At 38.3% G+C, this 12,361-nt stretch overlaps 1 protein-coding gene across 5 annotated transcripts in view; it reads left to right on the forward strand.

Moving 5' to 3' along the window:
- The window catches only part of LOC126282042 (fat-like cadherin-related tumor suppressor homolog), a 1,587,586-nt gene that overhangs the window by 1,573,406 nt on the left and 1,819 nt on the right, over positions 1-12,361 (forward strand). For all 5 annotated transcript variants that reach the window (XM_049981457.1, XM_049981458.1, XM_049981459.1 and 2 more), the window contains 4 exons: positions 2,427-3,569; positions 3,868-4,171; positions 4,571-4,696; positions 12,118-12,276. In XM_049981457.1, coding sequence (XP_049837414.1) covers positions 2,427-3,569; positions 3,868-4,171; positions 4,571-4,696; positions 12,118-12,276 — 1,732 coding nt within the window. The remainder of the gene's footprint in view (positions 1-2,426; positions 3,570-3,867; positions 4,172-4,570; positions 4,697-12,117; positions 12,277-12,361) is intronic.

Here is a 12,361-nt window from a genome sequence, read left to right on the forward strand (position 1 = left end):
AATTTGTACAGAAAGCAGATGGCAGTTATAAGAGTTGATGGCAGTTATAAGAGTTGAGGGGCATGAAAGGGAAGCAGTGGTTGGGAAGGGAGTGAGACAGGGTTGTAGCCTCTCCCCGATGCTATTCTATCTGTATATTGAGCAAGCAGTAAAGAAAACAAAAGAAAAGTTCGGAGTAGATATTAAAATCCATGGAGAAGAAATAAAAAGTTTGAGGTTCGCCAATGACATTGTAATTCTGTCTGAGACAGCAAAGGACTTGGAAGAGCAGTTGAACAGAATGGCCAGTGTCTTGAAAGGAGGATATAAGATGAACATCAACAAAAGCAAAACGAGGGTAATGGTATTAGGAATTAAATCAGGTGATGCTGATGGAATGAGATTAGGGAATGAGACACTTAAAGTAGTAAAGGAGTTTTGCTATTTGCGGAGCAAAATAACTGAAGATGTTCGAAGTAAAGAGGATATAAAATGTAGACTGGCAATGGCCAGGAAAGCGTTTCTCAACAGGAAAAATTTGTTAACATCGAGTACAGATTTAAGGGTCAGGAAGTCGTTTCTGAAAGTATTTGTATGGAGTGTAGCCATGTATGGAAGTGAAACATGGATGATAAATAGTTTAGACAAGAAGACAATAGAAGCTTTCGAAATGTGGTGCTACTGAAGAATGCTGAAAGTTAGATGGGTAGATCATATAACTAATGAGGAGGTATTGAATAGAATTGGGGAGAAGAGGAGTTTGTGGCGCAAGTTGACCAGAAGAAGGGATAGGTTGGTAAGACATGTTCTGAGGCATCAAGGGATCACCAATTTAGTACTGGAGGGCAGCGTGGCGGGTAAAAATCGTAGAGGGAGACCAAGAGATGAATACACTAAGCAGATTCAGAAGGATGTAGGTTTTAGTAGGTACCTGGAGATGAAGAAGCTTGTACAGGATAGAGTAGCGTGGAGAGCTGCATCAAACCAGTCTCAGGACTGAAGACCACAACCACAACAACAACAACAGCAACAACAACAACAACAACAACAACATAATTCAAACAGCAGCAGTAACTACACAAAAAATAAAAATGCTTTAAAGTTATGCACCAACTTAATCTCTCTCTCTCTCTCTCTCTCTCTCTGTGTGTGTGTGTGTGTGTGTGTGTGTGTGTGTGTGTGTGTGTGTGTGTGTGTGTGTGTGTGTGTGTGTGAGTGAGTGAGTGAGTGAGTATTATTGCCATCCACTAATCTTTTAAGTGTAATTATGTGGCAGTTTCAGTTTTGGACCCAAGAAAATAACTCATTTGAATTTTCTGCCAATTTGAAAAAAAATTTAATCCTGTCCTGAAAATATCATCTGTTCTGTGCTTTTCTGAGGATGCACAGAAGAGGAGCTTACTTCTAGCAGTGGAGTGTGACTGACAACAACAATTACCTGATAGCACTCCAGTAAAGTTCAGTAGAAATGAAGAGAAGAGTAATGCAAAAGAAGACAATAATGAATCTGACAAAGAAATGGATGTAATTATTTAAATAATCTGAAAATACGTGCAGAGGGTGAGGATTAAGGTGAAAGGTTTGGCGAATAAAATTCAGTGACCTCTTTTACATACTTCCAAGAAAGCCCAATGGAAAAAAATGAAAAGCAGCCTTGCATGTGGCACTATTACATGATCTTATCAGAGAAAAAGTGTAGAAATTGATCAATAATTTCACCAAGAAAGCTTTTGATCAGTAAAGTACACTTTGAATATAAAATTTAAAACAAAAACAAAGAATGCAAACAGCAGTGTTCTAATAGAAAAAGGTCAAGTAAAAGGTAGTAGATAAAGATACGTGAAGCAGAAACAAGTTGATGATCATAGATGACAGAAACCTTTGTTTTGCTGGCATCAAAGATCTGAAGGAAGAGTAGGGTACTACAGCTTTTCCATCTGACCTTCTGTTTGTTTTCCATCTGACCTTATGTTTGACTTTCTCCAGTTTCTCTCGTACAGTCTGCTTCCTATTACCTTTTTTGTGACCCATCAATTATGAAAGAGTCCTGTTGCTATTGTTATCAGATTATATCACTTACGTTAATGTAATGCATTGTGCTAAACACCATGGCAGCATTAAACTAAACAATTGCAAGGGGCTATCATCTTTCGTAATGTACACATCAGTCATCTTATTTTACAATACAAGCAAAGTTATTCTTCCCCTAAAGAAGAAAGAATTTATAATTTTCTTTGTTTATCTTATGGTACCCAAAGTACAAAGCTCATATTACTATTATTATTATTATTATTATTATTATTATTATTATTATGCTTTCTATGGTATTACCAGTGCTATAAATTTTTCAGAAATTTAGCTCTCTGTAAATGACAGGCAGCCATGTTTCTGTCCGAAATGATTCATAAAAATTCCTTTTCCTTTTTTTTTTTGTTTTTGTTTTTCAGGTTGTGAATGGAGTTGTACAGTACCGATTTGATCTTGGTAGTGGAGAAGGGCTAGTGAGAGTCAGCAGTGTGTATGTGAGTGATGGTTTATGGCACGAAGTGAAATTAGAACGGGAGAAGAATAGTGCACAGGTCATTGTGGACGGAAAGCATATAGCTCATGGCTCAGCACCTGGAGCGAATGATATTCTCAACTTGCAGTCAGATGACCTGTATCTTGGTGCAGAAGTTCGCCATCATCCTACGATACTTGGTTATGACGATGTCCAGAGAGGATTCATTGGATGCATGGATGATGTTCGCATTTCCCATGTATCAGTACCTTTACATATGAGTGGTGCAAGCAGTGTGGCTATCCTTAAAAGATTTGCTAATGTGGACTTTAGTTGTGATGCTCTGAAAGTGCTTACACCTCCTGGTGTTTGTGGCTCACAACCTTGTATGAATGGAGGTACGTGCAAGGATCTCGGTGGTGATAACTATGAGTGCCTTTGTTACGAAAAGAGATTTGCAGGTCATTCGTGTGAAATTGACACAGATCCATGTGCCTCTTCACCGTGTTTGTACGGTGGTAGATGTCGTACAGCACCAGCAGGCAATGATTACCTGTGTGAGTGTCCACCAAGACTTAGTGGGAAACGCTGTGAATATGGGCATTATTGCAGCCCTAACCCCTGTCTCAATGGTGGTGTTTGTGAAGAAGGAAACTCTGGACCCATATGCAAGTGCCTTGGTTTTACTGGCGACTTTTGCAAACTAGACATAGATGAATGTGAAACAGCCATACGTGGACCTTGTCTTAATGGTGGTACATGTTACAATGAACCTGGAACGTACAGGTGTGTGTGTCCTCCAAATGTCACTGGTGTACACTGTGCCAATCCAGTGTATGGTTCATCCATATCATCCAGTATCTATAACATTACGGGTGAAGAACTTGTTGGAATCATAGTAGCTGTTGCAATCCTCATTCTTCTGGTAATCTGCTTCATTATGTACAGGAGATTTCGTGTAAAACGATCTCGAGAAAGAGCAAACAATATAAATAATGAGACAAGAAAAGACATCGTGTTAAATTCTGCCCGACCTAATGATAATGACTTCAAAAGAGGATCAAAACTCAGCAACCTCGAAGTCAGTCAGGTAATAATTTAATTTTTCACATTTCCTAAAATAAAATGCATGACTGTGAAAGCATTAGGAACAGTATTGCATATATAAGAAACTGCTGCTGCAGATTGGCATGTAAAGTGACATACAATTTTCAATAGACACTCTTCTCTTTAAACTTTAATTTTAATATTTTTAATGTTAAATTCTCTTTGTGCATGCTGCAGTTTTGTGTTGTAATCAGCAAATTGCATGATAAAGATTAAACAGCATGCAGCACAAGATCTCTTATTTTTTGTTGTCTGAGTGGTACGGTATGTTTTGTTTGCAGGTCCCCCCTCAGTGCCCTCCTAGGCCTGCTTCCTACACTCCAAGCTCCAACAATGATCCTACATCTTACAACCACACTGCTGTTCTGAATAACCTTGACACATTGCGTAGTTATGGGTCAGCTGGGGATGAATTGGAAAATGTGCCTCCTGACTACTTACGCAACTTAAATAGGAGTACTCCCGTCCCTTCCATCCCCAACCACACTGTCACCACGCTCGACGCAGAGAGCCTCCATAAACCCTCTTGGGCTGAGATGACAGACCAGATGAGTTCTTATACTGACTCCAATAAAATTAAGAATGGTAAGTTGTGTTCCTTATTCCTGTGGTATCATTTAATCCATGGCTTGTTAGTACTTATTTCTTTGTGTATGTTATTTTTTTTGTTTATTAGTTTATGCCTACGTTCAATAACGAAAAGCATCCTCGCATTATGTTTGTACTTTTGTTACAGTTTTGAATACAGCATTTCTTGCTTAACATTATTTATTAATTTAACTATTAGTAAACATAAAGTGAATTAAGTAGTGTTCACCCTGATTTCCAAGACAGAATCTTAGTAGTATTCAGCAACATCAGTTAATTGCTACCACATAATTGTGCATGTTAATCTATTTGTTGATGAATGCTGTGACTGTTTACATGTGCTCAGATCAAATGTCTGCATTATTTTCCCCCCCTCTCTCTTTTTTTCTGCTGCAGACCTGAAACGTTCACTGGGTACAGATTTTCCACGAGGTCTTATGCCCACCGGGAGGCCAGGTAGGGGGTCACAGACCGGAGCTTCATCCATAAGTTCCATAGATGAGGACCCCCGCATCATGGGAGGTTTGTAGTCAATATTATAGTTTTCTTATGAAATCTGTTTTCTCCTTGTATTTTCTTTTGGATATTCTCTTTAAAAACGTTACCACCTTTTGCAGCCAGAATGCGTCATTCAGACAAATTTGTGGAACTAGTGAAGTGTAATATTAGTGGAAAAAAATGGTCAAGCTGACTATATTCTCTGTGTTGTTGTGTGCTACTTTCGCCACTTTTTCCCTGTACAAAAGCACAATCTGATAGAACAAAATAAATTTGCTCTTGGGCATTTATCAATTTCTCTCAGACCCTCTGCTACTGGAGGTTTTGGTCATTTCCCTTCTAATGCTCTAATAGTCTCAGATCATCACTTTGTTGCATGAAGTAATAGTTGGCTCTAAAAGTTAATATTTTTCTCAACATTACTTGGTGTTATCAGTGATCTGCCACTAGTGAAAAGCAAATCTTGTAAGTCTTCATTTCCTTGTAATTAAATTTTGAAACTGCTCTTTCTGCCTCTATAATTGGGATGATCTATCCTCCTTTATGCTTTCTTAATGCTTGTGTATATACTTAAATATTCGTAACTGTAGTTCTTGTCCAGGTATTTGCGCATGGCAACACCAAAAAGGATACTTGTGACTAAAATAAGGTTTCTTGACAACATTGTAATTCCACCAGAGAGGGTGAAGGATTTAGAAAAGCAATTGAAAATTAGGAAATGAGACACTAAAAGTAGTAGATGACATTTGCTATTTGGACAGCAAAATAACTAATAATGGCAGAAGTAGAAGAGGATATAAAATGCAGACTGGCTATAAAAGGAAAATATACCTGTAAAGGAGGACTCTGGTAACATCTGACGTACATTTAAGTATTATAAGTCATTTCTGAAGGAATTTGTCTAAATTGTAGCCATGTATGAAAATGAAACATGGGCAGTAGGCAGTTCAGACAGGACATGGCTAGTGGCTTTAGAAATGTGGTACTATTGAACAATGTCAAAGAATGGGAGAGTGGTTTGAATAATTAACAAGGATATAACTGAATTGGAGAAACAATAAATTTGTGGTACAGCTTGACTAAACCACAGATTCGTTGCAAAAAATAAAATGAAAAATAAAATGCTGCGACATGACTAGTGGCTTTAGGAATGTGGTACCAAAAAAAACATTGCTGCGACATCAAGGAATCATCACTTTGGTGATGGAGGGAAGTGTGGAGGGTAAAAATTGTAGATGGAAACCAGAGGATGAATACTGTAAGTATGATGAATGAAGGTAGGCGGAAACATTTATGATTTTGAAGAAGCTGACATAGGATATACTGGAGAGAGGGCTTTACTGATACTGAAGACCCCAACACCCACAGATATGGTACAACTGAATAAGCAAATGATTAGCATTACTGAATGATAACTGGACTCTAAGAGTACAATTATTAGGTTGCATTTTGAAATGTGATGCATTGAAGAATAATAGATAATTGGTGGAGAGCAATGCAATAACAAAAAAATATTTTCTTTCTAGATGACAATTTTTCTTAATCAATGGTTGCTGAGAATGGTAATTTTCACTGTTACCTCTCACATGGCAAATTATCACTAATTTCTTAAATTCAGATTAGGTTGCAAATTTTATAGACTGAATTGAAACTGGCAGAATGAACTGACATAATCTGAATCACAAAGTGAGCATGTAGAAATGAGTTGGGAAAAACACTCTGACTTTAGATTGCTGATCATCAGTTATTCAAGTTTTACTAAGTAAGGAAGGTCAGTGAGAGGTGTGAAGCACCATAAACCATAATCTAAAGTTTAAATCCTGGTGAACAAAATTAAAATATTGACCATGCATTAGTACAAATCAGACCACTACAGTTGGTGGTACTGCATCACTGGCAAGAATGGAGTTGCTCAAACAGTAGTAAACTGTCTTTTACAGGTGGTACCACTTTTTCCTTTCTTAGAACAAAGAAAGATATATGCTGGAAAACAATTATGGAATTCCATTTGCAATTAACAGTTGCAGATGGCCAGAACAAGGAATGCAGTGTTTGATAGAATGGTATACCAACATAAAACATTATTTCACAGGTGGTCTGTGGGACAGCTTTAGAGCTACTGTCCTTTGGTCCAAATTGTCCCATTCATATTAAATTGGATTTAATTATGGAGTGAACCAGAAGTGTCTTGATGGTACACTAGATAAATAGACAGTGAGAGTAACTCTCAAAGCCAAGCCATGACTCATACAGGGACAGGACACTATGTTCCTTGTTACACTCATGGTAGACAAGGCATCGCATTTGTTATTATGTGAGGCACCACACCTGCTGGGTCACTAAGAATAAACACCATCCTCTGAAGCTGATGAAGCACCATGTGATGAGAGGTAATTGGTCCAGAAACTGTTGTTAGGTCTCTGGTCAAGGCTGGTGCTGTGCTGATTGAGTATATTAAGAGTGTTCAAGTAAAAAGGTGTAAAACATCTTAACAACCTGCAAACTGGTTGAAACATCATTCAGCATGGTTTTGTGCAAGCATCATCATTGCCCCTAAAAAATTCAAAGCTATTCCCTCAGCAGACTTTTTCGATGTCTGAGGTCTGAAACCGATCAAATTACTCAAGCACAGAAAAACCATTAGCAACAACATGTACTATGGGACACAACATATCCTACAAAAGTCTCTCAACAGCCAACAGCCTGAGCTGCTGACTGACGGAGTGATTCTGGTCCATGATAACATGTGTCCACATGTCTCCAATGTCACAAAACATGTAATGGCCAAGTTTAAGTGAGAGCAGTACATGTCACCCTGTGACTTCCATGTGTTTGCTCTGGGAGACGCTAGATTCACCTCAGTGACACTTCCCCTAAACTCATTATGATGCATACATGCCCAGTTTCAATCGTTGAGGATGTCTGCTGACTTCTGAGGTAATTCTGGATTTCTGAGAAGTGAGAGAAGACATTGGATTTTGTCATTTGGTTGAATCTTATATTTGGTAGGTTTTAAATTATGACATGTCTCCTGTAAATTCACAGTACTTCAAATATTAAGGATCTTTTGAAAACATTTCATTATTGTTACCATTTATTATAATCAAATGTAAGGCAAAAACACATCAGTGGTCAAAATCTTCATGGAAGTCTAAGACAAAATCATAGTTACATATTGCTAATGTTCGCAAGGGCCTAGTGACTAAAGATGTCGGGTTACATTCGCTGGTTCGAGTCCTGCTCCTTCAATTTTTTTTTCTTTTTACCTTCACTTTTCTGAGAAAAAATTGTGGGACCTTCTTATTAATTTAAGAAAAGTATGTTCTGTAATATTCAATGTTACAGACACATAAGAGTATTCTCTCCCAGGAGTGAGTTGTCATTGACAATAATTTATGAATTAAGCATGAAGTGTATTCATCTCTTGGTCTCCCTGATTTTTACCCTCCACCCTGCCCTCCAATACTAAATTGGTGATCCCTAGACGCCTCAGAACATGTCCTACCAACCAATCCCTTCTTCTAGTCAGGTTGTGCCACAAATTCCTCTTCTACCCAATTCTATTCAGTATCTCCTCATTAGTTACGTGATCTATCCATTTGATCTTCAGCATTCTTCTGTAGCACCACATTCCAAAAGCTTCTACTCTCTTATTTGAAATAGTTATCGTCCAAGTTTCACTTCGATACATGGCTACACTCCATACAAATACTTCCAGAAACGCTTTTCTTGCCATTGCCAGTCTACATTTTATATCCTCTCTACTTCAACCATCATCAGTTATTTTGCTCCCCAAGTAGCAAAACTCTTCTATTCTCTTCTTATCTGAACTAGTTATCATCCATTTTTCACTTCCGTACATGGCTACACTCCATACAAATACTTTCAGAAATGCTTGTCTTGCCATTGCCAGTCTACACTTTATATCCTCTCTACTTCAACCATCATCAGTTATTTTGCTCCCCAAATAGCAAAACTCATGTACTATTTAAGTGTCGCATTTCCTAATCTAATTCCCTCAGCATCACCTGATTTAATTAGACTACATTACATTATCCTCTGCTTTTGTTGATGTTCATCATATATCCTCCTTTCAAGACGCTTTCCCTTCCATTCCACTGCTCTACCAGGTCCTATGCTGTCTCTGACAGAATTACAATGTCATTGGCAAACTCCAAAGTCTTTATTTCTTCTCCCTGGATTTTAATTCCTACTCAAAATTTTTCTTATGTTTCCTTTACTGCTTGCTCAATGTACAGATTGAATAACATCAGGGATAGCCTACAACCCTGTCTCACTCCCTTCCCAACCACTGCTTCCCTTTCATGTCCCTCGACTCTTATAACTGCCATCCGATTTCTGTACAAATTGTAAATAGCCTTTCGCTCCCTGTATTTGACCTGTGCCACCTTCAGAATTTGAAAGAGAGTTTTGCATTGAACATTGTCAAAAGCTTACTCTAAGTCTAAAAATGCTAGAAACATAGATTTGCCTTTCCTTAATTTTTCTTCTAAGATAAGTCGTAGGGTCAGTATTGCCACATCTGTCCAACATTTCTATGGAATCCTTGCAGCTGTGACTGATAGTTCAGTAATTTTCACACCTGTCAAAACCTGCTTTCTTTGGGATTGGAATTATATTCTTCTTGAAGTCAGAGGGTATTTCACCTGTCTCATTCATGTTGCTCACCAGATGGTAAGCCGGCTCTCCCAAGGCTATGTAGTTCTGATGGAATGTTGTCTACTCCTGGGGACTTGTTTTGACTTAGATCTTTCAGTGCTCTGTCAAACTCTTCATGCAGTATCATATCTCACATTTCATCTTCATCTACCTTCTCTTCCATTTCCATAATATTGTCCTCAAGAGCATTTCCCCTGTATAGACCCTCTATATGCTCCTTCCACCTCTCTGCTTTTCCTTCTTTGCTTAGAGCTGGTTTTCCATTTGAGCTCTTGGTATTCATAGAGTTGGTTCTCTTTTCTCCAAAGTTCTCTTAAATTTTCCTGTAGGCAGTATCTATCTTACCCCTAGTGATATATGCCTCTATTTTCTTACATTTGTCCTCTAGCCATCCCTGCTTAGCCATTTTGCACTTCTTGTCGATCTCATTTTTGAGATGTTTGTATTCCTTTTTGCTTGCTTCATTTGCTGCATTTTTATGTTTTCTCATTTCATCAATTAAATTCAATATCTCTTCTGTTCACCAAGGATTTCTACTAGCCCTTGTCGTTTTACTTATTTGTTCCTCTGCTGCCTTCACTATTTCATCTCTCAAAGCTATCCATTCTTCTTCTACTATATTTCTTTCCCCCATTCTTGTCAATCGTTCCCTAATACTCTCTCTGAAACTCTCTACAACCTCTGGTTCTTTCCATTTATCCAGGTTCCATCTCCTTAAATTCCCACCTTTTTGCAGTGTCTTCAGCTTTAATCTACAATTCATAACCAATAGATTGTGGTCAGTGTCCACATCTGCCCCTGAAAATGTCTTACAATTTAAAACCTGGTTCCTAAATCTCATTATATAATCTATCTGAAACTTTCCAGTATCTCCAGGCCTCTTCCACATATACAACCTTCTTTTATGATTCTAAACCAAGAGTTAGCTATGATTAAGTTATGCTCTGTGCAAAACTCTACCAGGCAGCTTCCTCTTTCATTCCTTATCTCCATTCCATATTCACCTACTGCTTTACCTTCTCTTCCTTCTCCTACTACCAAATTCCATTCCCGACTATTAAATTTTCGTCTCCCTTCACTATCTGAATAATTGCGCTCAGTTATTTAGTTCTTAAATGCAAATCAAGTTCATTTTGCTGAAACTCACTGGCAGCATGTTGAAATTTATTGTGCACATTTAATGAATGTGCACAAATATGCGTAAACAGTGTAGGCTGTTTAATGAAAGGAGGATGAATGTTCAGGTAAACAATGATCTGGGTGGCCCACTGTCATGAATGAAGACGTGACATAAAAAGTTGAAGTGGTAGTTCACCAAAGCAGATGTTGCACTACTGGCGAGGTCCTTCAGAAATTTTTATAAGTTTCAAGATCAGTAGTTTTTCACACTGTTACTGACTAACTTCACCACAAAAAAAATATGTGCAAGATGGGTGCTGAAAATGTTTATAGAAGAACACAAAACATAGCAAATGGCAATTTCTTTGTCCATTTTGGAGTGCTATCATAAGGATGGTGTCTAGTTTTTGAGTCACATTGTGACTTGTGATGAAATACGGATTGCCCTCTTCACTCCAGAGAATAAATATCAATCCAGTGAATGGGTTCATTGAAACTCCCTGACGAAACCATCAAAATTCCAACAAGAATCTTCAACATGGAATATCATGGCCACAGTTTTTTGGGACCGGAAAGGTGTTTTCTGTTAGACTTTTTGCCTAGAGAAATTATGCTAAATGCTGAGAGGTAATGTGAAACGTTATTAAAGCTTATGCACGCTGTTAAAATTCACTGGTGGGGACTGCTCTCTAGCGGCAGTGTTCTGCTTTACAACAGTGCTTGGCCTCATGTTGCAGCAAAAACAAAGGTGCAACTGGACAAGTTTCTTTGGGAATTACTGGATCATCCACCATACAGCCCTGACTTAGCACCATTAGACTTTGATCTGTTTCGGAAACTGAAGGAATTTCTTGGTGCAAAGCACTCGGAAGATGATGACACTTTGAAACGGTCAGGCAGCAGAGTCCTTTCATGCTGGGACCCAGAAGCAGATGCCACAGCTTGACATATGTTTAAATGTTTATGGTGACTATGTCGGGAAGTGAAAAAAAAATGTGTATTGTTATTTGCGATACAATTTACATTGATAAATAAAGTTTCCCTTACTCCATTACAAATTCGTTCATACTTTAAAAATGACCCTCAATGAACATGCATCACACAACCAGCACATTTTGACCACTGAGGAAACTTATTGTTAGGTACTTTCATAATGCTGGTTAGGGCAAATAACAGTGGCCTGGAGAATGGGTCCAGGTGGAGTATTCATCCACATGATCGATGTGATACGCCGGTCTCTTGCAACGTGTGCTGAGTTGATTCTGTAGGACTCTGAAGCATTGTCTGGTGAACTGCAGCCTCATGTTCTAGTGTGCAGGCATGTTTCAGAATGTTTCTTGACTTGTTTAAAATAGTTCTTGTCTGACGCCATTTCCAGACTAAGCGTTGCATGTCACTCTTTGCTGGCAATTTGATACCACTAAACTTCTCAGCAAACAATTTTCTGCACCATTTCCACAACTTTGTTGTCATGTAACTTTCCACAATGAATGCCTGCTGCTCCACTGTGAGGTCCATTGTCCCCTTTGCACTGTGCACTCACACTGACACAAGCTGCACTATGCTCTGAACTGATGTGGCTTGGAGTTTATCTCTTGCTGATATTGAATGGCATCATGTTCCTTTAACTTTGTAATTCTTTTCAGGTTACCACTGGGACTGCTCTGACTGGGTTCATCGCAGTCAGAATCCACTTCCTAATATAACTGAGGTTCCTGGAAGTGAAGTACCTGATTCTTCTAGTTTCCATAGCAATGAAAGTAACGAATCTAACACCCACCAAGGAAATTTAATTCTTACAACAGGTAATGTTTTATCTCCAGAAAAAAATCAGATAATTGCATGTAACACCAATTTGCCCATCTGCTCATTTTACAAAGCATATTTCTT

The sequence above is a fragment of the Schistocerca gregaria genome, chromosome 7 (genome assembly GCF_023897955.1).
Source record: "Schistocerca gregaria isolate iqSchGreg1 chromosome 7, iqSchGreg1.2, whole genome shotgun sequence".
Lineage (NCBI taxonomy): Eukaryota > Metazoa > Arthropoda > Insecta > Orthoptera > Acrididae > Schistocerca > Schistocerca gregaria.